General features: G+C 37.0%; 2 protein-coding genes across 6 annotated transcripts in view; both read right to left on the bottom strand.

The window, feature by feature from the left end:
• Positions 1 to 6,480: 6,480 nt before the first annotated feature.
• On the bottom strand, positions 6,481 to 9,905 carry p2ry4 (pyrimidinergic receptor P2Y4). 3 transcript variants are annotated; one of them, XM_027135966.2, is made up of 3 exons: positions 9,760 to 9,905; positions 9,328 to 9,368; positions 6,481 to 8,916 (listed from the first exon to the last, which is right to left on the bottom strand). In XM_027135966.2, the coding sequence occupies exon 3, from the start codon at positions 8,907 to 8,909 to the stop codon at positions 7,818 to 7,820; it is 1,092 nt and encodes a 363-aa protein (XP_026991767.1). In that variant the 5' UTR covers positions 8,910 to 8,916; positions 9,328 to 9,368; positions 9,760 to 9,905; the 3' UTR covers positions 6,481 to 7,817. The 3 variants fall into 3 exon arrangements, with proteins under 3 accessions (XP_026991767.1, XP_047658644.1, XP_047658645.1); XM_047802688.1 differs by having other exon boundaries at positions 9,328 to 9,418; positions 9,760 to 9,813; XM_047802689.1 differs by lacking the exon at positions 9,760 to 9,905 and adding an exon at positions 9,509 to 9,529.
• Positions 9,906 to 13,857: 3,952 nt separating this feature from the next.
• inppl1b (inositol polyphosphate phosphatase-like 1b) overlaps positions 13,858 to 27,381 on the bottom strand; it is a 22,308-nt gene continuing 8,784 nt past the window's right edge. For all 3 annotated transcript variants that reach the window (XM_027135990.2, XM_027135992.2, XM_027135991.2), the window contains 19 exons: positions 24,783 to 24,897; positions 24,534 to 24,634; positions 24,039 to 24,141; positions 23,413 to 23,609; positions 23,106 to 23,223; positions 22,446 to 22,542; positions 22,089 to 22,227; positions 21,708 to 21,807; positions 21,182 to 21,270; positions 20,307 to 20,388; positions 19,446 to 19,532; positions 19,040 to 19,147; positions 18,813 to 18,901; positions 18,489 to 18,576; positions 18,218 to 18,373; positions 17,839 to 17,920; positions 16,895 to 17,678; positions 15,530 to 15,645; positions 13,858 to 14,266 (listed from right to left, as the gene is read on the bottom strand). In XM_027135990.2, the coding sequence (XP_026991791.2) occupies positions 14,173 to 14,266; positions 15,530 to 15,645; positions 16,895 to 17,678; positions 17,839 to 17,920; positions 18,218 to 18,373; positions 18,489 to 18,576; positions 18,813 to 18,901; positions 19,040 to 19,147; positions 19,446 to 19,532; positions 20,307 to 20,388; positions 21,182 to 21,270; positions 21,708 to 21,807; positions 22,089 to 22,227; positions 22,446 to 22,542; positions 23,106 to 23,223; positions 23,413 to 23,609; positions 24,039 to 24,141; positions 24,534 to 24,634; positions 24,783 to 24,897 (2,745 nt within the window). In that variant the 3' untranslated portion in view covers positions 13,858 to 14,172. The remainder of the gene's footprint in view (positions 14,267 to 15,529; positions 15,646 to 16,894; positions 17,679 to 17,838; positions 17,921 to 18,217; positions 18,374 to 18,488; positions 18,577 to 18,812; positions 18,902 to 19,039; positions 19,148 to 19,445; positions 19,533 to 20,306; positions 20,389 to 21,181; positions 21,271 to 21,707; positions 21,808 to 22,088; positions 22,228 to 22,445; positions 22,543 to 23,105; positions 23,224 to 23,412; positions 23,610 to 24,038; positions 24,142 to 24,533; positions 24,635 to 24,782; positions 24,898 to 27,381) is intronic.

The following is a 27,381-nucleotide window of genomic DNA, read 5'->3' as shown; positions in this document are numbered from 1 at the left end:
CAGTTTCGAATGCAGCATCAGCAGTGTAAAATTATGTGCTTGATCTGTTTTGCAGTGTTTGGCCAATAGAGGTCAGGGTCATCCTGGGATAGAAACAAGAGCTATCACTAATGTTCTAGAGATTGTCTAAGAACACAAAAGAAACAGTGAAAAAAAAAATGTAACCCTCACTCACTCATTTTCTACCGCTTTATCCGAACTACCTCGGGTCACGGGGAGCCTGTGCCTATCTCAGGCATCAAAAAAAAAAAAAAATTTAACCATTCTAGAAAATTTAAATATAAAATCCATCCATCCAAGATTTTGTCTAAAGGTTAAAATGTCCAGACCACGAGAATCTCACAGTGTTTACACAACAATAACGTATGTCATAAAACTTGACCTGATAAATATTAATTGGTAGCCTCTTTGGATTATTTACAGCATGTTTATGAGATGGGGGACACGGTGGTTTAGTGGTTAGCACGTTCGCCTCACACCTCTCAGGGTTCGATTCCCGCCTCCACCTTGTGTGTGTGGAGTTTGCATGTTCTCCCCGTGCCTCAGAGGTTTCCTCCGGGTACTCCGGTTTCCTCCCCAGGTCCAAAGACATGCATGGTAGGTTGATTGGCATCTCTGGAAAATTGTCCATAGTGTGTGATTGAGTGAGTAAATGAGAGAGTGTGTGTGCCCTGCGATGGGTTGGCACTCCATCCAGGGTGTATCCTGCCTCGATGCCCAATGACGCCAGGCTCCCCGTGACCCGAGAAGTTTGGATAAACGGTAGAAAATGAATGAATGAATGAATGTTTATGAGATTTCACTTGCTGAAGTCATTGCTCTCTACCAGCTATGGGTAAGCTGGATAGACATTACCTTTGTCTCTGTATTATTGACACTCTGGGTTCATCATTCTCTGTGTCACTGAGCTTAAAACACAATTCTGTCCAAACATTACTTTTCATCTCTCTTCCTGCTGATGTCTGATACACAAAGAAATCCTGCATGAAATCTTCTACTACCTTTTTTAAAAGAGCATTGCTAACAATTTATGGCAAAAAAAAAAATGGTTGAGAGTTTTTATTGACAACTGATCTGTCTATATGGGATATTGGAAGAATCTGGTCTGTGCAACATCTTACGGATATGAAAGAGCATATGTATAAAAATGTGTCATACAATAAAAACTGATTTGCTCCAAACCTTGTTCTGGAATTAACACATAGTTATCTTTGTGTTAAAGCACAGAGGTGACTTCCATGGAAGTAAAATCCATAAGTCAGTTCCTCCAGATAACCAAGGTTTCTTATATAACTGTGTTTTGTCTGTGTTATTAAAGCCTCTAATGTGATGTAATACCCACTATCACTCTCACCTCCTTACCAGCACCTCTGTTCTGGCCTGGCCACTGGCTGAGACACAAGTTGGCCTCTGGCTGACTGTCTCATAATTGAATGAGCGATTATCCAACCCATTAATAGACAATGATACAGAGCAAGCGGCCATATGTCTGGAATATTAATGAGTGGCTGCAGGGGGGTTGATAAGAGGAAAGCAATGCTGAGTTAATCCCCAGTAGCTTGTGTACAGTTCGCAGTGTGAGTAAGTCTGGTCACCGGCTTTCCTGACTCACACACTGCCCTTAGATGTCTGGCATCATTCATTCCAGTGCAGCAGAGAAGTAATCTTAACTATCACATTTATTATAGAATTACAATATTTGAAACAATATTATACAAATCCCTAAATAATTGTTTCTTTTAGAATTTCTTTACATGTATGCCATTCTTGTGATACCTAGAGCAAAGCTTCAAATTAATGTAATTAATGTAATTAAAATGTTATTACATTTACAGGTTATTTGACATGAACAGTTTGTGATGTAATAACTGAAGGGACTGAAGGGTTTTGCATTCAAGTCTCCATAGCTTCAACAAGATAGACTCCATGTTAGAACTATAACAAATTTCCTGGTTACACAATTGCACTTCTTGACCATATACTACAGTCAGAGAAGGGAAATTATTTATAAACCCTCTATCCAGAGTCATCCCATGAGGATGGATTCCCTTTTAAGTCTGGATTCTCTCAAGGTTCCGCGTATCACCTCAGGGAGTTTATCCTTGTCACTGTCTCTTCTGTTTTGCTCATTAGAGATATATTTACATTAATACATTTATATCCTGAATTCATATCATTCATATAAATCTGTAAAGCTGATTTGTGACAATGTCCATTATTAAATAGAAATAAAATGGAACTGAAGTGAATTGAATTATTACATTTGGACTTGTCACCACACAGGTTCTGACAGATCATTTGTACAATAATTTAAAATGACTAGAAATAAGTGCTGTTATTAAATAAATCAAATCCTGCAGCGGAGCACAGTCCAGGCAACCTGCAGCATGCCAGCAATATGGAAAAACAAGATGACTTAAGAGATTAAGATGGAAGAAATAAAATACTGCTTCCCAAAGCAGCAGGAGAGGATGTAAAACATTTATGGTGCAATTCAGCTTCATGCAAATCAATATTTACCATCTATTAGCATCAAAAAGGAATATTTCCCATTTTACCTTACAATAATGGTGCTCAGCGCGGCAAAGTACCTTATCACAGGTTCGTCAGGGAGAGAAAGCTCCTTGTTTCCATGGCAACGGTGAAAGCCATTGGTTTTCTTTTCAGACAGATAATGAACTTCTCTCCTCTTTATGTCACTCGTCCACTCCACTCACAGCTTCTCACAATAAAATCTGTGCATCCTTGAAATCGTTCATGAACTTCTGCTAGAACCACCCAGTCATAAATTCGAGCAAACAAGCTATATAATTTCTGTTTTTTTACTTTATATTGTATACAGTTTTACATTGTATATTCGAAAAATACAAATATTTTAATGTATATTTATGAATAGTTTGTAATATCCTACAATCTCTGCAGTTGATTACAGTCAAAAATCGGGATCTACAGTTCCTTCTAAGTTCCATCAACTAATGATATTTAAACATACCTATAGTGGGGTTCAAAAGTCTTAGGCCACACTGAAAATCTGGAGATTTTCATTTAAATTGGAAATAAACAGAAGGTTTAAGAATTTTGAATTATTTAAGACATTGAAAGTAAATGTACAATTTCTTTAATATTTAATATGGAAGATTCTGCACTATAAATCCTTATTTAAATATAAGCAAATTTGTGATCATATTAACTGTTTTGTACAAAAGGTCAGACTTCCCTCATTTAATCTGCTCTATTGAAGATTAATTCAATCAGATAACACTCCAGTGGATTTGATCTTAAGCAGTGATCAAGCTAGATGCAACACCTGCAAAAGATACCTGCAGTTTTATCTTCTATTTCCATTATTTTGTAAAAATAGCTTACACTTACTTCTAAGAATAGTCTATTAAAAATAGAGTCATAGTATTACCTCAGTAGTGGTAGTAATAAATTGCAATATCTAAAAAGAATATGCTCAATATCCTGTGTCAAGTTTCAGTAAAACAGCACAGAGATAATCATTTGATGATTAGAGCAAGCATCAGACTGAAACACTCTCTCACTCTACCAAAGATAAGATGAGATTTTTTTCAGTGCTTTTAAGAACCGGTCTGTTATTTTTTCACTGTATTGTTACTTGAGCAGCCTCAGTTTCACACCTCAGTGGCAAAAGCAAAAGGCAAACTTATGTAACAGAAACAAATGTTTACTAACTGCAGCCAGAAAAACTCATATCATATCAAAAATATATATAATGTCAGAAAATGTGATATTCTAGTTTTCAATGTTTTGATTTCTGTATTAAATATAATAACTGCAGATTTAAATACATTTAAGTGATGTATTTTTTATATATTTTTTGTATTTTGCTTTAAATATTGCTTAACTGACAATCAATTATTAAGCAAATACTTAAAAGCAATAATATACATTTTAAATAAATTTTACATACAGTCAGATCCATATGTAGTGCTCAGCATTTTCTCAACAAGCAGCACATTGTGAAGACATCCGGCTTTAAATTGAGAGTTTTATCAATCGTTCTATTTTATACCTTTTTAAGGAAAGCTTAACTGTTCTATGTTCAGGTGTATGTTATTATTCCGTCAGGATTTTACTTACAAAGAGGCAGATAAAAAGGTCCAGAGCTGATTTCAAGTGTGACGTTTGAATCTCTAATGTATTACTTATATCACTCAATATTAAGTACAACAAGCTGTCACTTGTTGAAAAAATAAAAAACATCAGAACTTAATCTGATATATTCTTGAAAAGAAACAACAATTTGTTGAGCTCAGGAACACCAAACAAATGTTGAAAGACCACAAAAAACAACTGGTGGTGGATGACTAAATGATTCTTTTCCTGGTAAATCCTTCACTACACGGCCAAATGAAGAACTCCCTCCAAGAGTTAGGTGTATCAATGTCAAGGTCAATAATCAAGAGAGAATTTTACCATAGTAAATACAAAGCATTTTCGTGAACTTGTAATTCACTGGTAAGATTAGAGTTCTAAACATCTCATATACCTAAAAAACAAAACCCTATGACAGATGAGACAACGTCAGCAATTAACAGAGGAAAGGCGAAGAGTATGAAGAAGGGAAGGAACTGCTCATGATCCACTTTATCTTGGCTAGCAATAGAACTGATTCCCTTGTAATTATCGATGATGTGATTGCTGACAAAAGCAGCAGGATAAATTCTGGAGTGTACAGGGCTGTATTATCTGCTCAGATTCAGCCTTCATTAAGACTTCATTTGACAGCACTTCACCATACAGCTGAACAATGACTCGAAGCACACTACAAAAGCAACCCAAGACTTTTTAAAGCAAAGAAGTGGAATATTCTGCAATGATGAAGTCAGTCATCTGACCTGAACGCAGTTCATCATGCAGTTCACTTGCTGAAGCCAAAATACTCCAAGTACAGCTACAGTAAATGCCTGGCAAAGCATCACTACAGAAAAAAAATCCAGACTTCAGGAATTTGCTGACTGCAAATGAAGTGCAACCAAGTGTTAAAAATGACAAATTACTTTAGGTCCCTAAAAATTAGAGGCACAAAAAGGGAGAACAACAAAGTGCTGCAATTCCCACAATGTTTCCCTGGTTTTGATTTAAATACACTCAAACACTCAAAAACAAAATGCTGAAATTGTTCATTTTATATTATATTTATATTTTATGGACATGGACAAATATATTTAGGTATAATGTATGAACAAATATATGGTTACTTTAGCTGTCTATATAGTGAATCTCTGAATCACATGAAATAAAGAACTTAAATAGAAATTTAGCGTTTCGATATTAGACATTTTATCATTAGACATTTAATATAATTTATTATTATTATTATTATTATTATTATTATTATTATTATTATTATTATTATAGTTGTTGATGTAATTGTACAGATATAGAAATTTGTTCTCGTTCTCATCACATATGGTGTCTGGTTGAAGGAAAATTCACAAACGGAGTGAACATGCATTTGTCCACCAGTGTTTCGCCCTCTATGACCTCAAACCACCTCTTTTCTCTCACACTACAAAAGCAACAGTCAACAGGTCTATTTATCATAGACACAGTCATCAGGCAAAGAGCATGGGGAGCTCAGATTAATTTAGTTAATGTGGTTTTAATTTTAAGATGTCAATAAGGCCATCTACTGGCCAATAGAGGGATTGGGCAGTTGCACAGAAACTGAGTCTCCAATCTAAGAAGAGCTACATAACTAAACATGAAATATAACTGAACAATTCTGAATAATGGCAGAAATCTATAAGACAAAAGGGATTATTATAATGTATCAAAGTAAAATATAGTTGCACAAGAAATTAAGAAATAACATAAAAATATAAAATTATATGTTGACATTCTGCCTCATGCCTAGTGTTCTCCAGATGCACTGTAACCCTCATGAGTACAAAATGTGCAATAAATGTAAAGAACATCTAGGTGTGTTCAAGATTTATACAGACTTTGTTACAAAGCCATGACTTAGACTTTTTATAACATTAAATAGCAGGTGATATTATGGTGTCACCCAGAAATGATCATTTCTATTAAATTCTTAATAATAAGTCTGAAGCCTCTATTAATTAAAGTATTAAAAGAAAATAAATGAGCTCTTTTTCACATAGGTTTGTGAAAATTGGGTTTAACAATAGCTTGTGTTTCTGCGGTATGAATATGTAGCAATGTAGTAAATAGTGAATATTTGATCAGATCATGTGAAATGATGTCTAGAAATAAAATGACATCTCTTTTCACTCCTTATATTCCTCCTGTCACAAAGCTTCCTATAGTTGTCTAAGCCATGATAAATGATTTACAAACACACACACACACCAATGTTGTCTCAGAAGACACATACACAAAAAACACACTCTCTCTCTCTCTCTCTCTCTCTCTCTCTCTCTCTCTCTCTCTCTCTCTCTCTCATACACACACATAGCACACGTAAGTGAAAATAACTGTTTGAGGTAATAAGAGGAATTTTAAAATCTTTAATATCAAATGGAAATTACACAATAACTGACATCTACTTGGACTTCACATTATTTCAAATGTTTTTCATGACATTTGTAAAATGAAAGATTGACCACGTTATATGCAGTGCATAATTACAAAAATATTGAATAATAAAGGACATTTGTTATATTTTAACAGACACACACCACAGACACATCTTTTTTTGTACCATGATTATAGGAAGGAACATTATCATTTTCACTTTTAAAATAAAGCTTTACGGTTACATCAGTGGTCTGTAAAGTCCGGTGAGGAACTATAAACTCTTCTTGACTCAAGCTATACATTATTCACATTTACATCCATAATAAAGAACAGAAGGTGTACTCTTAATGCTAAAACCGCAATGCCAAGGAAAGGTACAATTTACCTACACAATTTCTTTGTCTCTATTTTTGTACATAAATAGAGTAGGGTACCTTTGTTACCGTGAGTGCACACACATGCACACACGCAGTACATAATTTTTGTCTTTTTGTCACTGCCGATATCCTGTGAGGTTTCTAGTTGTACATGTGGTATAAGCATCTGATTATTGCCTGTGAGCCACCAGGATCTCACTTAGAGCACCAAATGGTTAGGAAAATCCCTGGCCTGCATCTAGTAAAAAAGTGTCAAGATTAAGTAGATGGTCTCACGGTCTCCAAATTATTACATATTACTATAAATACAGGGTCATTTGCTACTCTTTCTCTAGTTCATACACACACACACACACACACACACACACACACACACACACACACACACACACACACACACACACACACACAAACTCCTAGGCTGTAGGACAAAACAGCTGCATACCAGAGTTGCCAGAAACTCAAACCCTTTACTGTATGTCCTTTAGAGAGCAACAGTCCACTCTGGAGCATTGTATGTGTCTGCATTTCTGTAATACCAGACGACTAATCTCCACCTTTTACACTCAATTGTAGTATTTTATTGCAGTGATTGTGCGTGAGAATTGTTTTCTAACTGTAGTTTTAACAATGTAGGAGTATTTCTGCACTTGAATAACAGCCTTCATGAGCCTGGAAGATACATAGATCAGGAGTGTATTCCATAACTGACTTTAAATGTTAACATTATGTGAATGTTTATATCTTGAGAGTGGCTCTTCAAAATATGGTAAACATGTTGAATCTCACACCAATGGACATAAAGAACATTTCCTCTGCCGATAGAAGTTGTGCAATTCCGGTGACGCTTTGCAGATCAAAACGCAACCATCATTCTTCCTGGCTGTAATACAGAAAGCAACTTACATTGTTTTGGGAACACACACAGCTCTAGTGTGGACAGTCTCTACTTGCTTGCACAGCAGGGCTTTTGAAAACCAAAGCAAGGTCATTATTTTTATCTGGAGGAGAGTGCAAATTGTGAAAATTGCCAGGAACTCGCTTCTTAGCAAATGCTCGGGCAAGTTTGGTGCGATAGTGATCCCCAGCCAGGAAATAGAGGATCGGGTCCAGGCAGCTGTTGGAGCTAGCTAGTGGCCGTGTGACTTTATATGTGAAGTTGACAATGTTGAGGACCCAGCAGTCAGCCTCCAGAACACGGTATGTATAGTAAAGCGTGCGAGTGATGTGGAAAGGGACAAAGCTAACAGCAAACACAACCAGCACTATAATGATGAGTTTAATGGACTTCCTCCTCGAGTTGCCCCTCTGACTCGAAGAAATCTTTCCGGGGCGGCATAGAGCCCGTGCCATTAGGCAATAACACACCATGATGATAATGAAGGGCACCCCGAAGAGCAGTGTCATCACGACCGAGCTGTAGGTGACATAATTTTCAAAATCAGAGGGACTACTTGTGTCGTGACACAATGTGTCATTATCCCGCTGTGTAGTGGTGACAAATATTAGGTTGGGAATCAAGCATGTGGTCACAGCTGCCCACACCAGACCGCATACCATCTGAGCATAGCGTGGTTTGGCTAGTGAGAGTGAGCGTATTGGGTGGCAGATGCCCATGTAGCGATGCACGCTGATACACGTGAGAAAAAGGATGCTGCAGTAAAGGTTCGCATAGAACAGGAAGCGCACTGCTTTGCATAGGGCTATACCAAAGGGCCAGTGATTGCGATTGGCATAGTAGTAGATGAGAGTGGGAAGAGACAGTACATATAGCATGTCTGACAGTGCCAAATGGAACATGTACACCGTGCTAGCGTTCCAGGGACGCATCTTAGTCAGGAACATCCACAGGGCCACAGAGTTGAACACCAAGCCGAGGACACACACTATTGAGTATGATACAGGCAGCAGAATGTATTTGAACTCTTCATCAAAGCGGCAACTTTCATTGCCATCTTCAGAATCCAGCAAGCCTGGGGAAGGACTGGAAATGTTGATTAATAAGGGAAGTGGTGTGTTCATCTTGTAGCTGAAAAAAAACAACAACATGCAATCATTCATTAACTATTTCTAGAATTACAAATATATGATTTTCAATCCAAATAAAAATATTGGTTCGATTGTACTGATATGGAGAGTATATCAGATATTAAAAGTAACACGAGTAAGTATTTGGATGACCATTTAACCCTAAACATCTCATACTAAATTCTTCGTTCAGCGAAGAACCTTTTAGAGTACAATTCCCAATTCAGGAAATTCACCTCAAGATACTGAGATATCTAATGATATTAGTGTATCATGAGCCGGTGTGAGATTGTGGATACTTTAATACTTATGTTTTTTATGTTTATCTTATAGAGAAAAAAGAGAGAATTCGTTTCTTCATGTACATCTTTATATAAGCATAAGGGTTAACACTTTCACCATGAATACTCACTTCCACTTTTACTAGATCACAGCTTTCTATTGGAAATAAGTCTGTAACAGAAAGACAAAGGGCATCTTCAGGCGATACAAAGCTACAATTCCTGCAATAAAGTGTTTAATCAAATTAATCAAGCTTCGATCTTAATGATAATGATTAGAGAATGGAGTCTGACAATGAGTTAGATTTCTACTTTTGTGTAACAGGCAGGACTTCCAAGTTCCTCGTTTAAAGCGAGTTAAAGCAGAATCTTCCCCGTACCATGTCTATAGTCATCATTACTGATTTAACAAATTTAAAGAGAGAGAGAGAGAGAGAGAGAGAGAGAGAGAGAGAGAGAGAGAGAGAGAGAGAGAGAGAGAGAGAGAGAGAGAGAGGAAATGATGTATCTATAATAGTAAAGAACATGACTATGTTTAGGAAAACAAGTAAAATACTCCAAACCTTTTGAGTCCGCATGAGTGGGTGACTGTCCATTCAGGGTGTGTGAAGTGAAAGAAGTGACCGTATACGCAGCTCACGCGCGTGTTGGTGTGTGTGTGTGTGTGTGTGTGTGTGTGTGTGTGTGTGTGTGTGTGTGTGTGTGTGTGTGTGTGTGTGTGTGTGTGTTTCGAGGTCCCGCCCCCAGACGACTCATTGCAAAGGGCGATTTAAATGCTTGTAAATAAAAATACCTCAAAACAGTCATAAGAACAGTAAAGGAACAACAACAGGAAACGTTCAAGCGAGCCAGGAATCTTACAGGAAAAATTCCCTTAGCTTCTTCTTCTCCTTTTTTGAATATTACACACACAGTGAATTTCGGTATGAATTAGTTACACGGACGCACGCACGCACGCACGCACACACACACACACACACACACACACACACACACACACACACACACACACACACACACACACACACACACACACACACACACACACACACTAAACTATAAGGATAAACGTTTGTGGACACCTGACTCTCACAGCCAGTGGTAGTGCTTTCACTTCATTTACCCCCCACACCCCATTTCCACCCCGTTTCAGGTTGGTTTTGCAGTTATAACCTCTACTCTTCTAGGAAGGATTTACACAAGATTTTGGAGCATGGCTGTGGGGATTTGCCCATCTAGCCACAAGAGCTTGAGTAAAGTCAGGGATTGATGTTGGGTGAGGAGGCCTGGTGTTCAGTCAGCATTCCATTTCATCCCAAAGGTGTCTTGTGGGGTTGAGGTCAGGGTACTGTGTAGGCTACTCACGTTCTTCTTCTCCACACTTAGCGAACCATGTCTTTATGGAGCTCATTTTGTGCATGAAGGCATTGTCATCCTGGAAGAGGTTTAGGCAACTTAGTTCAAGTGAAGAGATGATGTAATATACTGTAGCAGAAATACAAGGCATTCAATACAACTGTGTGCTGAAACAGCAAGACTGCCATACTGTATGGATGGGCTGGTCAGGTCTCCACAAGCTTATGAAGTTTATTACATTTTAAGTATCAGTGTGATCTGACTCTTGTATAGTCATAGTCTTGTGCTGGCAGCCCAGTAACAGTTATTAAATGATAGGCTAACCTTATTTCTTCAGACCAGAAAACAATGTATTGCAGGGACTACCAAAAAATGGCTTTTCAAATGTTGCACTGTGTGAGCTAAAATGTGACCAACATAACATAACAGATACAAATGCTTATTTTAATCAACTGTAAGAGGACATTTTTCTCCTGTACTGATGAATAATTTAAGTCTCACAGTTATGTCTCAGTTACTGACTATAATGGCAATATAAAAAAATAATTTGTTCCAGAAGCAGCTGACTAGCAGCATATAGAACAATCATAAAGAAATAAACATGATGGGCGAGGCCCACACTAACACTGCTCTAGATAGAAGGTTGAATAAACGTGTCAATGTTGCTATAAAACAAAAGACTGTGTATGGGAAACATTTTGAACCCACACCTTCCTTTTTTTCTTTCCAGTTTGCTTGAATGATGCAAGTGGCCCAAAGACCAAGAATTAAGAACATCATAATTTAATCCTATGCTGAGCACAACACATCCAGCAATAAGCCATAACCAGATCACAAACAAAGTGCTTACGTATGCATGAAAAAGTTAATAATTACTTAGACAGCACAATCATGAACACGGATGAGCAAACTTTCAAGATAATTCTTGCAGTGATATGGGCAAAATGTAGGAATGAGGCATCTTAATACATGTACTGTACTATCTATGAAAGCTGTTCTGTAACAGGTATCATAAACACTATATTCATTCATTCATTCATTCATTCATTTTCTACCGCTTATCCAAACTTCTCGTGTCATGGGGAGCCTGTGCCTATCTCAGGCGTCATCGGGCATCAAGGCAGGATAGAGTGCCAACCCATCAAGGCAGGATAGAGTGCCAACCCATTGCAGGGCACACACACTCTCATTCACTCACACACTCCAAATTTTCCAGAGATGCCAATCAACCTACCATGCATGTCTTTGGACAGGAGGAGGAAACTGGAGTACCCGGAGGAAACCCCCGAGGCACGGGGAGAACATGCAAACTCCACACACACAAGGTGGAGGCAGGAATCGAACCCCCAACCCTGGAGGTGTGAGGCAAACGGGCTAACCACTAAGCCACCGTGCCCCATAGACACTACATGAGGAAGAGAAAATTTAATGTTGTCTCCATCCTCAAAGATTTTACATTTTACATTTACAGAATTTGGCAGATGCCCTTATCCAGTGAGAAAAGAATAAAGAGAATACTGCTCAGATTTGATTTGAATATTTGGACAAAATTATCTATTCAGATTTCACTGTTTACAGCACAAATACACTGGAGGAGAATCTAATAGCAATATACTTTTGAAGGGTCACTGAAAAATGTATGCAAATTTAATTAGTGTTCATTTGTTTTTAAATGTTTTGGCCAACATATACTGTATGATATAGTAAATAAATAAATAAACAAATAAACAAACAAACAAACAAACAAACAAACAAACAAACAAATAAATAAATAAATAAATAAATAAATAAATAAGGCAGAGAAAGTAAGGCATTAAGAAATCATACAGTAGACAAAAAAGGGAAAGAAGATTCAGGGATGTTGTTAGAGGCCATCAGTAATAATTTTTCAAATTAGTCATTTATACTTCAATATACATAATACTTACTATAATACAATTTAAAGCCTATACATACAACCAAAATCCTACTTGTTAGTGTATTCTTTAATTTTATCCCTTTTCATGTTGTGGTTTTGTAGTATTCTATTGTATGATTTACTGTATATTGGTATAGTTGATTTTTTTTATATAATCATGAATGACTCAGTCTGTAAAGCTGGTGGGATTACTTCTGTCATCAAGGCGCTGAGTCTTCCTCGATTATCATTGCTAACTGGAAGTGAGCTGAGTGGGAATGTGAGAAGGACAAATACTTATCTCATTGTGCCTAGATGGGCCCCTCTGTCTATGGGGAATAGTGTCTACTGATTCTATTCAGTGCTAAAAGAGTGTTCACTACTTTCCTGTAGTTCTAGTTTTAGTCAAGAGGACTAGCATTTAATTTCAGACTTGCCCTTAGAGAGCTAGTGGAACTGTAATATTACACACAGCCAAGCTTCATGTGATCAGAATTGTTAAAAGACGTAAGAACCTAGAATGAAAAGTCTTTCTGTACAGCAGTTCAAGCCGCAAGTTTAGCCACATCTGATAGTGTGAAAAGGATGCAATTCAGCCTATTACAAGAAACAGCAATTTTCATCATCAGAAGAACAAAAACTTCACACAATGACATGGTGGAACACATAGGAGTATGTAAAAGTCATTACCCTCCCTGCTGCTCTCCTTTTCCTGCTGTATCTCACCCCCAAACCACAGTATAGAACTGAGTTCAAAATGAGCAGAAATTTTGTATTTTTGCTGTCGTCTAGTGTTGGAAATGATCAGCTCCTGCCATAACACTAACTACATAATGTCAGCCATGGTCTAATGTAATTTAATAAATTAAATAATTGAAATAAAAACATTTAGAAGCAATTAAGAAAATAAGGTTGCCCAGGACATATGTGTGCTAATAGTTCATAAGAGTAATATAATGTCTACATAAATTAAAAAGTTAAATTCCTAAAATGTGTAGGCATATGATTAAATTTAAAAAATACTTAATAAATAAAATAATTGAAATGAGCAAACAAGCCATATAAGTGGGCTTGGGAGGTTTCGTCAGATCAAGAGGCAGAACCGGCAGTCGTTATGATTCAGAAAGAGCCACATCATAAAAAATGAGAATAATGCATTTGGTTTGCATAGTTTTATAGCTTTATAAGAAGACAAGGCAAACAGGAGGACACTTTACAATCTGGTTTTAAAATCCCCTGACATGTCAAATTTCAGATACACCATTTACTTATTGGAATGTGCAATGCTTACTTACAGATAGTGCAATATTATTTTCATAGCTTGGCCAAGTCTTTTGGACAAATATGATAAACTGGATATTGTGTTTATTTAATAAGAAGAATTTATCTAGATCCTTGTGGTTAAAAGTACCAGGTCCGCAGGTTTGACCACATTCATACTCTGTTATTGACACAAAAGCTGAATCATGATCGAGTGATCAAATCCTCTTGCAAACAGATATAATTTATGTAACTGCTTTATACAAGGTAAATAGTATAGATGGAATTGCAGAGAATAAAATTTAAGATTTGGATAGTGGCTGAAACCTCACTGAACTTTGATACAAACAAAGCAAATATACATCATTACTACATGGGTTTTAAGACAAAACAAAAGGTTGTACAAATTCCTTCTCTTTAGTAAAACACTCAAAACTGAAAGCAGTAGGGAATGTCCAAGGATTCAGTCCCAGACTTTGGGCAAATTCTCCAGGATTCGCCTACGGTGAGATGGGTTTGTTACACCAGAAGCCCGCAAATCCTCTTCAGTAATCCCACTGCAGGGAGGAGAATAAGCACACACCTCATCATAACTGCTAACAGATTATGTCTAACACTAGACAGATTGTTGTTAGTACAGAATGAACAATTAACCATATCCAGAAAACATGTGCCTACATGTGCATATAGAGCAGATAAAAAAAAGAAGTAATGTGAATTATTTGTTTGTCTTTAAGTGTTTATCGTAATTAGTCTTAATTTGTCTAATTTAATATAATAGGTACTTGATCAACCATTGGAAATAATTAAAAGTTTGTTTATTAATTGTTATTAAAGGCAAAGTAATGCAAAATATATAAAATATAGGAAAAGGGAAAAATGCTAATTCATAGACAAATGTAAAGATTAGCAAATAAATGGATGAGTAAGAAAAAAAAATGGGGGATACATATACACAGCATAAAAATAAATCATGATGTTTGTGAGATGCTGTGAACCACTCTGACAACTCTTCATTTACTGTAATTCACAGGTTTGAATTGGATTGAAATTTCAATCAGATATGTCACACGCCAACTCAGATGCATCCGCGCACTTGAATATATTACAGCCAAATCCCCCAAAAATTCTTTCAGCTGTCTGTGAGCCTTAATAATCATCTTCATAGACACAAAGAGCCTGAAGGACAGCTTGTAAATGCATGGTGCATACTTGTACAAGCAGCAAATTGTCAGATCATGAGAGAGATGCCTTCGTCTGTGAGTTTTACCTAGCACTCTAGCATTAGCTAAATAGCTTGCTATTATAGGCTGTGTGCAGTACTCTGGTCTTACAGAATGAAGGAATTAATACTATAGCACTGCTAATTGACAAAAACAGCTCTGCCGGATCACAATAAAGGACAGATTTGCTAATGTTAGTTAGCTAACTGTCTAGCATAAGTCTCCTAGCTAAAAGACAAACTCGTTAAAGGAGAGAGCTTTTGCTCTTCCACCAGACCCCCAGTAAATGTGATGCGTACAAGACGTTGATTCCTCAATAACAGCTGCAAGTATAATAGCCAATTGTAGTCCAATGGTCCAGTAGCCAATGATGATCCTATAATAGTGTACATAATATTTTTGGGATCATATTTAGTGTCTAGACCCTAAATTCATCCGTGAATTGTAAGTGTGTTCTTCTGCAAATACCATTTCTCAAACATCTTGTAAACACCCTGTAGCTTTAACGATGCTTTTTTATTTAAAAACACCATAATTATTTGACATGTACAAATCTTCTTTTCATCTGAACATTCTCCTTCAAGACAATCATCTCACCTGAAGTAATTCAAATCATTCCAACCACTGAGACTGAGTCCCAGTGTATAGCGCTGCAGCCCCAGACTATTGAGCAGCTCTCGTACAGTCTCTGGAGCGCCACGCAAGGCTGACACCTAAACACACAAAACAAAACACCCCACATTATTTGCTGTCCACACCAGAACAAACTACACTGTAAATTACACACAACACATCAGAGGCACCAGCAAATTTTTGGGCTGAATGTTTAGTCATTCTATAATGTGCTGCAGTATCAGCTCTCATATTCCACACAGATTATATAGAGATTTTTGTTGCAGTAAACTCAGATTCTCCCCTCAATTGCCACTTGGTTCATTTAATGAGGTTTGTGGTAATGAGGGAAAATAATAATAATAATAATAATAATAATAATAATAATAACTGAAAATGATATATAGGTTGTCAGAAAAGACATGGTTAGGCAGATGCTGTTGTATGTAAGGCATCTTTAATGAGCACACAACAAATCTAAAACAGTAGGCAAGGTCAAGATCAAAACATAGGCACAGGTCAGATGACAACAACACAATGCAAACTTGTCACAAGAACTTGTGAAACAGAATACAGAAGTAGGACAAACCAGTTAATCAAACAATCAGATTATAAGGCTTGCTAATGTCAGGAACAATAAGTGAACTGAGCATATTCTTTGTGTTAAATTTTATGTATGAGTGTTAAAGTTTGTGAAAGTGGGTGTGGGTGTGGGTGTTTGGCTGGCAGTGTGTTCAGTCAGTAGCTCTTGCGTGGATTGTGTTGTGGATTGTCAGTGTTGTGACACTGATTATTATGTATAGTGGACATGTCTTATTGTTTTTAATTTTATATTGTATATTTTGGTCATGTTCATCCTGTGAAAGACATGTACTTTCATGTGTATTTCATCCAGCTACTTCAGTTGATCTCCTCTAAATTTTATATCAGACCTGTGGCTATAACATATTTCCTTTGTTAATACTGAATGCAAATGTCCAATAAGTCCATTTCCATTCTGCTTTTGCCTTTGAATAATGGGATAAATGTTATGAGGTTAATTGCTCAGTAATTTATTTCTGTAAATAAATATAGTAAATCTATTTCTGTCAACTTTTATATTCTATCTAAAAGTTATTCCCTAACATCTGCTCTAAACATCTGGTCTTTTTATGATCTGATGTTTAGAGCAGATGTTAGGGAATAACTTTTAGATAGAATATAAAAGTTGACAGAAATAGAATTAGGTGTCAATAGAAATGGCTTTGGCTACCTGTTGACTTTGTTCTCTATCCAGTGAGTGAATGTAATTTTAAAACCTTGCAATAAATTACTGTAACGTGCAGAATCAGAAGGTTTTTTTAAACTCACCTCTTTCTCACAACAGTAACTAGTTTCAGGGGCTAATGCATAATCATAACCATAATGCGTTGGTACAGCTGACATTTGATTTAAGAGTTGATTCTTGCATCCTGGTACGAAGTCTACCTCACTCAATGATTTGGCAATCTGTAGAGCAGTGAGTGAGTTATCTCCTGAAGCTATAGGTGTCTGATCCTTCACCCAGGAAACTGATGCTTTGGAGGGAGGAACTCTAGTGGACATGTAGGGGTACAGCTTTGGTCCATTACGCACCGGTATTGGCCGCTCCTGGTGAAACCTGGAATAGTCCTTCTTAACTATCCTGTGCACATCCTGTGTGAAGACGGAACTATTCATACTGGCATTCTCTAATTTTTTGCTTGGTAACACTGATTCCTGAGTTATGCTGGGCTTCTGAATTTGTGACTGAAATGAAGTCTTGTTTTTCTGGATTTGGGAAGGATTTGATTGGTCTGGTCCAGGAAAAAGTTGGTATGAGGAAACTGGACAAGGGGTAATATGAGTTGGGCGGTCACAAGGGGGTGTGTAAGGTGGCAAGGATCCAGGGATTTCAATTTCCGTAAAATCAGACCTGCGGGCAGCTCTGTAGTCATGGCTATGCCCTCCTGTTACTTTAGGAAGTTGAATTACGGAGTCTTTGGCCCACACTACATTGGGTTCTTTGGGTGAGGGGTCTTCCTCTACCTGCCGCAACACAGGAATGCCTTCGAAAATGAAGTAGGCTGGGTTTGTGTAGCTATTAGAAGCCACTGTGCAAGAAGTGGATGATACACTGGAAGAGATCCAAAAAAAATAATTAAGTAAAACCCAAGTAAATGATCAGTTGGGTAGGTGAACTTTCAGAGTCAAGGTTTTTGGAAAAGTCTTATGAGAAACAGTTTAACTTCCTTTCAGCAACAAAGAAGATATATTACTCAGCATATTTTACTCACGGATTGTGAGAAGCTCGAATGGGTGGGGGAGACCAGGGGCTCCTAACTATTCCCTTCTCATCTTTCTCAATACCGATCCATTCTGTAGCAGGACACGAAACACAGATTTCACACTTTATGAATAATATAACTGTCTGGGGGAAGCCTAAGAATGGCATTCAGGTTCCTAAGGCCCCAGGATGCATCTGCACATTATGAATTCACGTTGGTTTCATTAGGAAACCAAAAGAGGAAGCCATAACAGATGAAAAGGAAAGGAGAGCAAGACGAACAGAGGAACCAAAAGCAAAAGAGCCATAAAGGGCACCGTGTGATTAGGTAAAATATTAGGAAACTATAGTGAACTAAAAAGAATATATATATATATATATATATTCACCATAGCTCCTCTGCCGTGACCGGTACTTGTTCAGTGGTATATAGACCTTGATTTGACCTCGAATGGATCCCATCTCTTCACCCCTGTGGGTCAGGCAGGTTTCAAATGACTCTGAGTTGCTTGCCACTATAGACTGCAGAGCCACACAGCATTCACCTGGAGTAACACACATGCCACATGTCATTCATTATCATACACATTCATTCGCTGTCACACATGTTCCTTTTCAATGAAGGTCATTGTAAATGAGAAGACAAAGTTTACAGCATACCATATGACTCAAAGCCATCACATGACTTCACAGAGAGCAGCAAGTGTTGGTCCAGAATATACGTCATATCTGAGACGATTGGTTGAAGCTGGAGAGAGAATGCTGGTTCACCAGATTGCTGGGGTTTTCTTTCCATAAGTAACACAGACCTAGGACTTTTGATCATAGGTATAAACCTATACAATATATACTATACATATATCCTTATATCCCAAAACTGTGAACTATGTAGGCAGTGTATTTTGTTATTCTTTAGACTCTACATATTCTTTAATTATTCCAATCTATACAGGTGAAGAAATAGTCGCTAATTTATCTATAAACCTTGGGAAGCTGTTTGAAAGACCAGCTCATTTTGAGGAACCCCGGCACATCACAGCTCTGAGAGTCATTTTCTGCTGAACGGCGTGTCTCTATACAGGAAGAGAATAAAGAGAGAACACAGAACTCCTATATATAGATATGAAATGTGGCCATTTCAGTAGATGACAGCAAGATAAACAGATTTGTGGGTTTCTATCAAACTGGAGAAAATGGTGAAGAAAAACCACCTTCAAGACACCGAGAGTGGAACTCGATGAAGAACTTGGCCTTGCTGGCAGTCTTCACTATGGCCTCAACTGACCCCAGCTCAATCCAAGCCCGGTCTGAACATGAGTCTAAGTCCAAAAGCAATAAAAAATATAATTGATCAATATGAGAATATTACTCAAATAATTAATCATAGGATGGTTAAGTAGATTTCTGTTTTAGAACCACTGTATCCAGTAACAATTAATGTGAGCAATGTCTAACAATAAAGAAATAGAAAAAAAATTGTAGTAGTCTTATGATTGTTTTAGTATCAGTTATAAATCAATTATAAAATTGCTTTAAAAATATTAATGAATTTCAAATCAGTCAAATAAAGACAAGAGACAGTCAGTCACAGGTCATAATTTCACATCATTGACAGACCTGGTTTAGGGAACTGTGCAGCCACACTGACTTGAAATGTAGCAAAAACAGGAGAGTGATCACTTGTAAAGATGTCATCTGTACAACCTGCAGGAAATGACTTAATTTGAACAAGTTCACAATAAAAATGTCCTGACTGAACTTATATATATGCTCCTGGTTCAGCTGAGCTCTTTGTACTCTTGACCATAAACTCAAAGCCATTTACTTTATTGTTATTGTTAACTGAATTGCTGATCTTGTTTGTTTTCAAATTTGCAACTCAGGCAGAATATGACTCTGATGGTGGACCACAGACCAGTGTTGTGGTGTCTGCAAACATATTCTTAGCAAACGTTTAAGTCCTTGTGCTCATCATTCAGAAAGGTTACCGGGAACTGAGCTTGTTCTCCGTAAATAAAAACTGTAACAAAAGACATTACGCATCAATATGTGACTATCTATATATTCTGTTGATTCTGGCAGCTTCAGTCGGATGCTAGTGATGTCAAGCAAATGTCAAGCAACTGAAAAAAGGTTATAGCCAGAATTGAAGGTACCCTGAAAATCATACTTTTACTATTTTCGGTATGAACAACCTATATTTACTCTGGTCATGAAAATGAGTTGGTCTTGTGTTAAAATATTTTTTAGTTATTTAAGTTTTTTTTACTAATATACGTTAAATTGTATATTTAGAAGAAAAAAAGATGATTTGGGCAGTTGCTTGTGAAAAGGTACAGGTTAATTAACTAGAATAAAACTGAGAAGCAGAATTATAATTGTAATAGTATGCGGATTTACTATTATTATTATTATTATTATTATTATTATTATTATTATTATTATTACAGTATGTGAATCTAGTCTGTCTTAACACACCATATGAAGTACAGGTGCTGTAAGTCTCTGGATAGGATTTCCACAGGACACGATCACACCATGAAGGTCCATTCACTCGAACCTGAGGACAAACAGAACTTGAATTCCTTGTGTGTGTGTGTGTGTGTGTGTGTGTGTGTGTGTGTGTGTGTGTGTGTGTGTGTGTGTGTGTGTGTGTGTGTGTGTGTGTGTGTGTGTGTGTGTGTGTGTGTGTGTGTGTGTGTGTGTGTGTGTGTGTGGTTTATTAGGTTCTACCGATTTGCATTATATAAAATTCCCATTATATTATCATAAAGTATAATAGCACCTGGTGCTTTCATTTAACACATTACTCAGCTCAGTTTTAGAGGGAACAGCTGATCTAATTTGACCCTGGGTGTCGCTTAGAGGAGTAAAAATAGTGTCAACTATTTTCCTATTTAAGTCTTTGCCTGTGTTTCATAGTAGTGAACATGCAGTGAAATAACATGTATACAGGATGCTGGTTAATGTCTTTCTGCAGTGTAGACTGTGTGGTCATTTTAGATATGGCCCAAATGAGTAAAGTGTAAAAAAGAAAAACATGTGGTGTGAGAAAGCAGTTAGTAAGTAGCTGTCCTGCTACAAAGCTACATGCATTCTAATCTTAATTTTCCATTTGAGCAGTTGGTTTGTTTTCTATAAAACATGTTAACATACCATATATAACCAAGAATTGAATAACATACAGTATATATCATATATGTTAACTTGTGTAAAAATCTAAACAAGCAATGTATGAACATTGTTCAATTAGTTGCAATATGTGTCCTAAAATGTAACATGTGGATCAAACTGCAATAGTAGACATGAGTAGACTAATAAACATGTAGGTAGATGTAAAAAGAGAGCTCTACCCCACTGGTCTTGTATTTTTGCCATAGGTAGCAGTCTCTGGAGCCTCGCTCATACCGGTAAGTGGGTGGAAATGTGATCTTCTCTTCCTCTTAAGAGTGAGCAAGAGATGTCATATATAACAGGTCAGATCTCTGATACAGTCATTATTACTATTAATAAATCATATGCATACAGAAAATACACACATATTATATATATACATATTATATTTCAGTGTGTTGTGAATACAATTTAAATTACTGTAATTACAACTTCAAAGAATGTAAACAGTAAGTCTAACAATTCTAAGGTGGTAATGATGATGCCATCGGGCATTATGGACAATGTGCATTATGCTGTAAGGCATTAAGAGGAGCTTGGGTTGTCAGATATAACTTGAAATAATTGAAGTATTATTGCTATTGTATAACCTTGGGCTAAAATAGGTCAGAGTTGTTACAAATTCAGATCTTGATACTCAAAGTGCATGAAATAGCCAAGCATAAATCTTGTGTAGGAAGGTGCATGAATAAATGAGAGCCATACTGAAGTTAAAGAAAGCTTTTCTCTTATGGCGCTCTCTGGTCAGCTGGTCTGCATACATCAGCTCATCAAACTCACGCTTTGACACATGCTTTAAAATGTCCTGTAGAAGAGAGAGAGAGAGAGAGAGAGAGAGAGAGAGAGAGAGAGAGAGAGAGAGAGAGAGAGAGAGAGAGAGAGAGAGAGAGAGAGAGCATCAATCAGGCATGAGGGACCTTGATCTCTGAAACACAGTAAAATACTTACAAAAAACATACTTAAAGGAAATATCGCAATGGCAATGGCAGACTAGTTCCCATACGAATAACCTGAAGGAAAGCTTAGACAGAAATAATGTAATGAAAAAACAGTGCACAAAGTGTGACCATAATAGGCATAGGTGACCTCAACATCAAGGTCCAAGCGGTAGTTCAGGTCACCACACCAGAAGAGATGAGTAAAGCGCAGGCTGATGTCAAAGGCAGCAAGCTGCCGGTCACCAAGCGATAATAGTCTGAGGATGTCTTGAAAATTCTGGTTCCTCCTGGAAGGGAGTGATCAGTAGTCAGAATAAGATATGCAGCGCTAGAAATTTGGGTTGCAGCATGGAAAACATGATTCAGTCAATCAGAATTGAAGTTTGTCAATACTAGACTTTCTAATAGTTGAAAAAACAGAACAGGAAGTTGTTCAAAACTACTGAAAAATGTTTAAACAGATTGGGTATTAATTAAGCATGTAACTGTGGGTGTGTATGCATACCGGAGTGCTTTCTCACTGCCAGAAGTCAAGTGACAGTTCACAAAGCCCATGGACGTCCCATTAAAGAGGAAGGAGATCCCTACGGCCCCTTTGTTTCCTGTAACCATTCAGAAAAAAATACACAGAAAATGCACATATATAGTGTGTGTATATGCTTAACTTTATATATACACCTGAGTTTAATGATTTACTTTGGCAAGTTTTATACTTGTTTGAGAGAGAACATAAATAGCTGGGCTGCATGATATATCTAGAATAGTAATGAGATAATGGTCAAATGTTTGTCTAATGTATGGTACTATTTGAGATCGATATCATTGGTATCTGTGACAGTGACTATGAAAGAGCTGATCTACTCCTGCTCTCTGGAGGGTTGTCTGCATATATAAACCTGAGCTTAATGATTTGCTCTTGCATATGTTCGATATTTGGCTGTAGGACATGAAAAGATAAAAAAGAAAAAGAGATAACAAGATAACGAGAGAGAGAGAGAGAGAGAGAGAGAGAGAGAGAGATGTAATGTTTAACCAAACCAAACATTTATTTGTGTGTGTGTGTGTGTGTGTGTGTGTGTGTGTGTGTGTGTGCAATGTGAGAGAGAGAGAGAGAGAGAGAGAGAGAGAGAGAGAGAGAGAGAGAGAGAGAGAGAGAGTTTTCTACCAAGTGTATTTCCCAGTCCTGTCTTCACACTTGCTGTGTTGACTTGGCTGATACACCTCTCGTGCTCTGGTTTAACAAACACAGCCAGTCTGATGTTCCACAGAGACTGTACTGCCACCTACAGGACATTTACCCACAGCACAGGATCCAAGTAAAATAAATTAAAATAAGTTACAAGAAGAACTACTACTACTACTACTACTACTACTAATAATAATAATAATAATAATAATAATAATAATAATAATAATAATAATAATAGACTTTAATGTATATAGACATATCATGTTGATTTTACTATTTTAACCTGTTTGAAGTCAATATTGGTAGCATTTTTGAGTGTGGATCTGATATGTTCAGTCCACTCTTTCTCTCCTTGAGGGTTGTCCTGAGTGCCAAATGCATAGATATCATGAGGCAAGCAAGCTGTGGAGTCATCAGGAGTCAGTCCCAAACCACAGCATTTAGCCCAGGACTGTAGAGTAAGTGGAGGGAGAGAGCCACCTACAAAGAGGTAAAGTAATAATAAGCCGAGTGGTTTTCACTTTTATGTAGTTATGTTTATTTTACATGAAGGAATCAGAAAGGATGGCCTTGACATCTTAATCAGTGTCAACATTACGTAACAAGATATCTGCCTCACAAGTATGGTCTCAGAGATTTATAACAATTTCCCCAATGATTTAAATAAAAGAATAAGAAAATTGTTAGTGTTATGGCAGGGACAGAGTTCAAAACCTCTGATTTTGTATGCATTTTGTATAAACAAACTCCAAGTAGAATTGAAATACAAACACAACATTACAGCTTTTACAGAATTCTGCATAAGATAAAGCAGTGCATACTGATAACCACACAGCTTTATCTTATTTGTATGCACTATATAAAAAATATAAAAAGTACATTTCAAACAATAAATGCACAGCTTCTCACCCATGTTCCACGTGCCCACAAACACAGAGACAAGGTCAGGCTCATTCTGTTGAGAGAATGTGCTCTTCATCAGCTGCAGAAGCTGGCAGAAAGCCTCTCTTTTCTGTAATATGTTAAGATGTTAAACAAAATGAATAATTGTGATTTGGTGTACTGATTCTCTTTTCTTTCCTTAGATGCTAAAATATATTTGTTCCTGCACTATAATATAGCTTTTCTGGCTGTAATGACAAGGTGTTTTTTTTTGTTGTTGTTTGTTTTTTAAGTAAGTGATAACAGTAACTATCTTTTTATAGAAATGGCACAACATTTAAAATAAAACAATATATTGATTAAAAAAAAAAGTATGACATGTCTTTCTTTAATTAATGAAATAAGTTACCAGTGGCAAATATCCGTTTTTAAAAAATAATTAAACGTAGGCCATGGACTATTTCCCAAACACTACACACCCTGTCGTTTTTTTACTCTCTACAAAAGGTATTTTTGACCAACCTTGAAGCTCTCAAACAGTAGCTCTCTTGGAGGCTTGTGATGACTGTCAACCACCATCCTCAGCTTAGTTGGGCTGCTCTGAAACTTTACCAGCTGCACAACTGACATTCAAACGTACAATAGAATTAAATTGTAGAGGCAGAGTATCGTTTTGCAATATAGTATAGTTTAGTAGTGTGATATTGTATCATTTGAGACTGGACTACATCATAAAATGAATTAGTTCTGCAGTCATGTGGGGAAACTTACTCCGGTCCTGTGTGAGTGTCTCTATGCCAAATGAGCCGGTCTTCCTGTCAAAGAGCAGCACGCCATTGTCCACATCCACTGACACCATCTGCCTTCCATACCTGAACACCTTCACCTAAATATGTACAAATACACACCGAACTTTACAAAATATACTCATGGGAGTTTCATGCAGTAGTAGTGGTGGGGGTCATTGTGGTTTTCAGTGTCATATGATGTGACCTCTGTATGCCTCTTTTTCTTTAGCTGCTGAAACAATGTAAATTTCCCAGTTGTGGGACAAATAAATGATCTTGTTCTCTTTCTTACAGGAGAGCAACATCCTTGAAGAGTTTCAGTCAGGTTTCAGGCCCCACCACAGCACAGAAACAGCATTTGTTAAAGTTACAAATGACTTGTTCTTAGCTTCGGACCAAGACTGTATGGCCTTATTAGATCTACTTGACTTTAGTGCTGCATTCAACACTATAGACCACAACATTCTTCTAGATCGCTTACAAAATTACACAGGTATTCATGGACAGGCTGTTTAGATCCTACCTGTCAGACCGATACCATTTTGTAGAATTAAATGGTGAATCCTCCAGTTTATTACCAGTTAATTATGGGGTCCCTCAAGGATCAGTTCTAGGACCTCTGCTTTTCTCGATATACATGCTTCCATTAGGGAACATTATTAGGGATTAGTTTCCATTGTTATGCTGATGACACACAGTTATATATCTCATCAAAACCAGATGAAATAGCCACAGTGTTCAAATTAACTCAATGCCTTAGAGAGATAAAAGACTGGGTGAACTGCAATTTTCTGTTGTTAAACTCTGATAAGACAGAAATACTACTTATAGGTCCAAAAACCAGTGCACAGAAACTCTCACAACTTAACTTCCATTTAGAGGGATGTACTGTTACTAGTAGCTCGACAGTGAAAGACCTGGGTGTTCTATTAGACAGCAACTTGTCTTTTAAAAATCATATCGCCCATATTACCAAAACAGCTTTCTTCCACCTTAGAAATATTGCCAAGCTGACAAACATCCTGTCTGTCTCTGATGCTGAGAAACTAGTTCATGCATTCATGACCTCTAGACTGGACTATTGTAATGCGTTACTAGGTGGTTGTCCTGCATCTTTAATAAATAGGCTACAGTTATTCCAAAATGCAGCTGTTAGAGTTCTCACTAGGACAAGAAAGTATGACCATATAACCACAATTTTATCATCTCTACACTGGCTACCTGTTAAGTTTAGAATTGATTACAAACTGCTACTACTTACATACAAGGCTCTTAATGGTTTAGCTCCCATGTATCTAACTAGTCTTCTAGCATGTTACAATCCTTCATGCCCTCTGAGATCACAAAACTCAGGACTTCTGGCAGTTCCCAGAATATCTAAGTCTACTAAAGGTGGTAGAGCATTTTCTTATTTAGCTCCCAAACTTTGGAATAGCCTTCCTGATAGTGTTCAGGGCTCAGACACACTTTCCCAGTTTAAATGTAAATTAAAAACTCATCTCTTCAGTCAATCGTACACATAATACATCCTATAATATCATGCACCAGTACATCAGACCTGCACATTTTTATGAACAGCAGATATGTTAATCCCTCTCCACTGCTTCTCTCTTTGTACCCATCCCGAGGCATCCAGACATTGTACCAGCTCCCAACGTCCTCTGTGGGAGGAAGCCTTTGGACGTCCACTGAGCCGAGACCGACTCTAAGAATCCTGATACATCTGCAGTTAGACTCTGTGATACTAAGGAGATCTGAAGTCCATGATCCTTACACCAATAAAACATTTGTTTGACTGTATATTACAATCACACCCCTAGTGTCACCCATATGAGGATGGGTCCCCCTTGAGTGCGGTTCCTGTCAAGGTTTCTTCCTTTACCAATTTAAGAGAGTTTTTCCTTGCCACTGCTGCCTGAGTCACCTCAGACTTGCTCATAGCGGGATAAATACATACAGATTGTGAACTATATATATCTAATAATAATCTTGAATTTTTTATTCTGTTAATTCTTTTTCTTTTATTATTTGTTATTTCTTTTATTATTCATTATGTTTACATTCTGCTCTATGTTTATGTTCTGTAAAGCTGCTTTGTGACAATGTCTATTGTAAAAAGCGCAATACAAATAAACTTGAATTGAATTGAATTGAATCTTGTCTTATGTTTTGTCATCCCTGTCCAATCACAGCTTTAAAATGTCATCTTAGCAAGTTAACATATCTAGAATATCATCAAAATGATCTAGCTGACAAAATGACAAAAAGATGACAAGATTCCAAGGCAAAGATTATGAAATATGATTATGAAATAATCTTTGCCTTGCCTAGATTCATTATATCACTTGATATTATTGCAGTTACCACATTTAGCTGGTTATTAAGTTTAGCTTGTCAATTGAAAAATAACTACTCCTGATCACAACAAAGATTTCATTTGTAATGCTAGCATAATATGTAGCTTAATGTTTTGCTAAGTATGACTTGATTAGCTTGTAAGGCAATATTTTAATATCCAAATGAGATCTCATTCAGGTCATATACAGATAGGTTTAGCCAAACTGTTATATTCAATGGGTGCA

This window comes from Tachysurus fulvidraco, chromosome 17, assembly GCF_022655615.1.
Source record: "Tachysurus fulvidraco isolate hzauxx_2018 chromosome 17, HZAU_PFXX_2.0, whole genome shotgun sequence".
In the NCBI taxonomy this organism is placed as follows: Eukaryota; Metazoa; Chordata; class Actinopteri; order Siluriformes; family Bagridae; genus Tachysurus; species Tachysurus fulvidraco.
The sequence above is the reverse complement of the archived record's forward strand: the minus strand, read 5'-3'. Positions and strand labels throughout refer to the sequence as shown.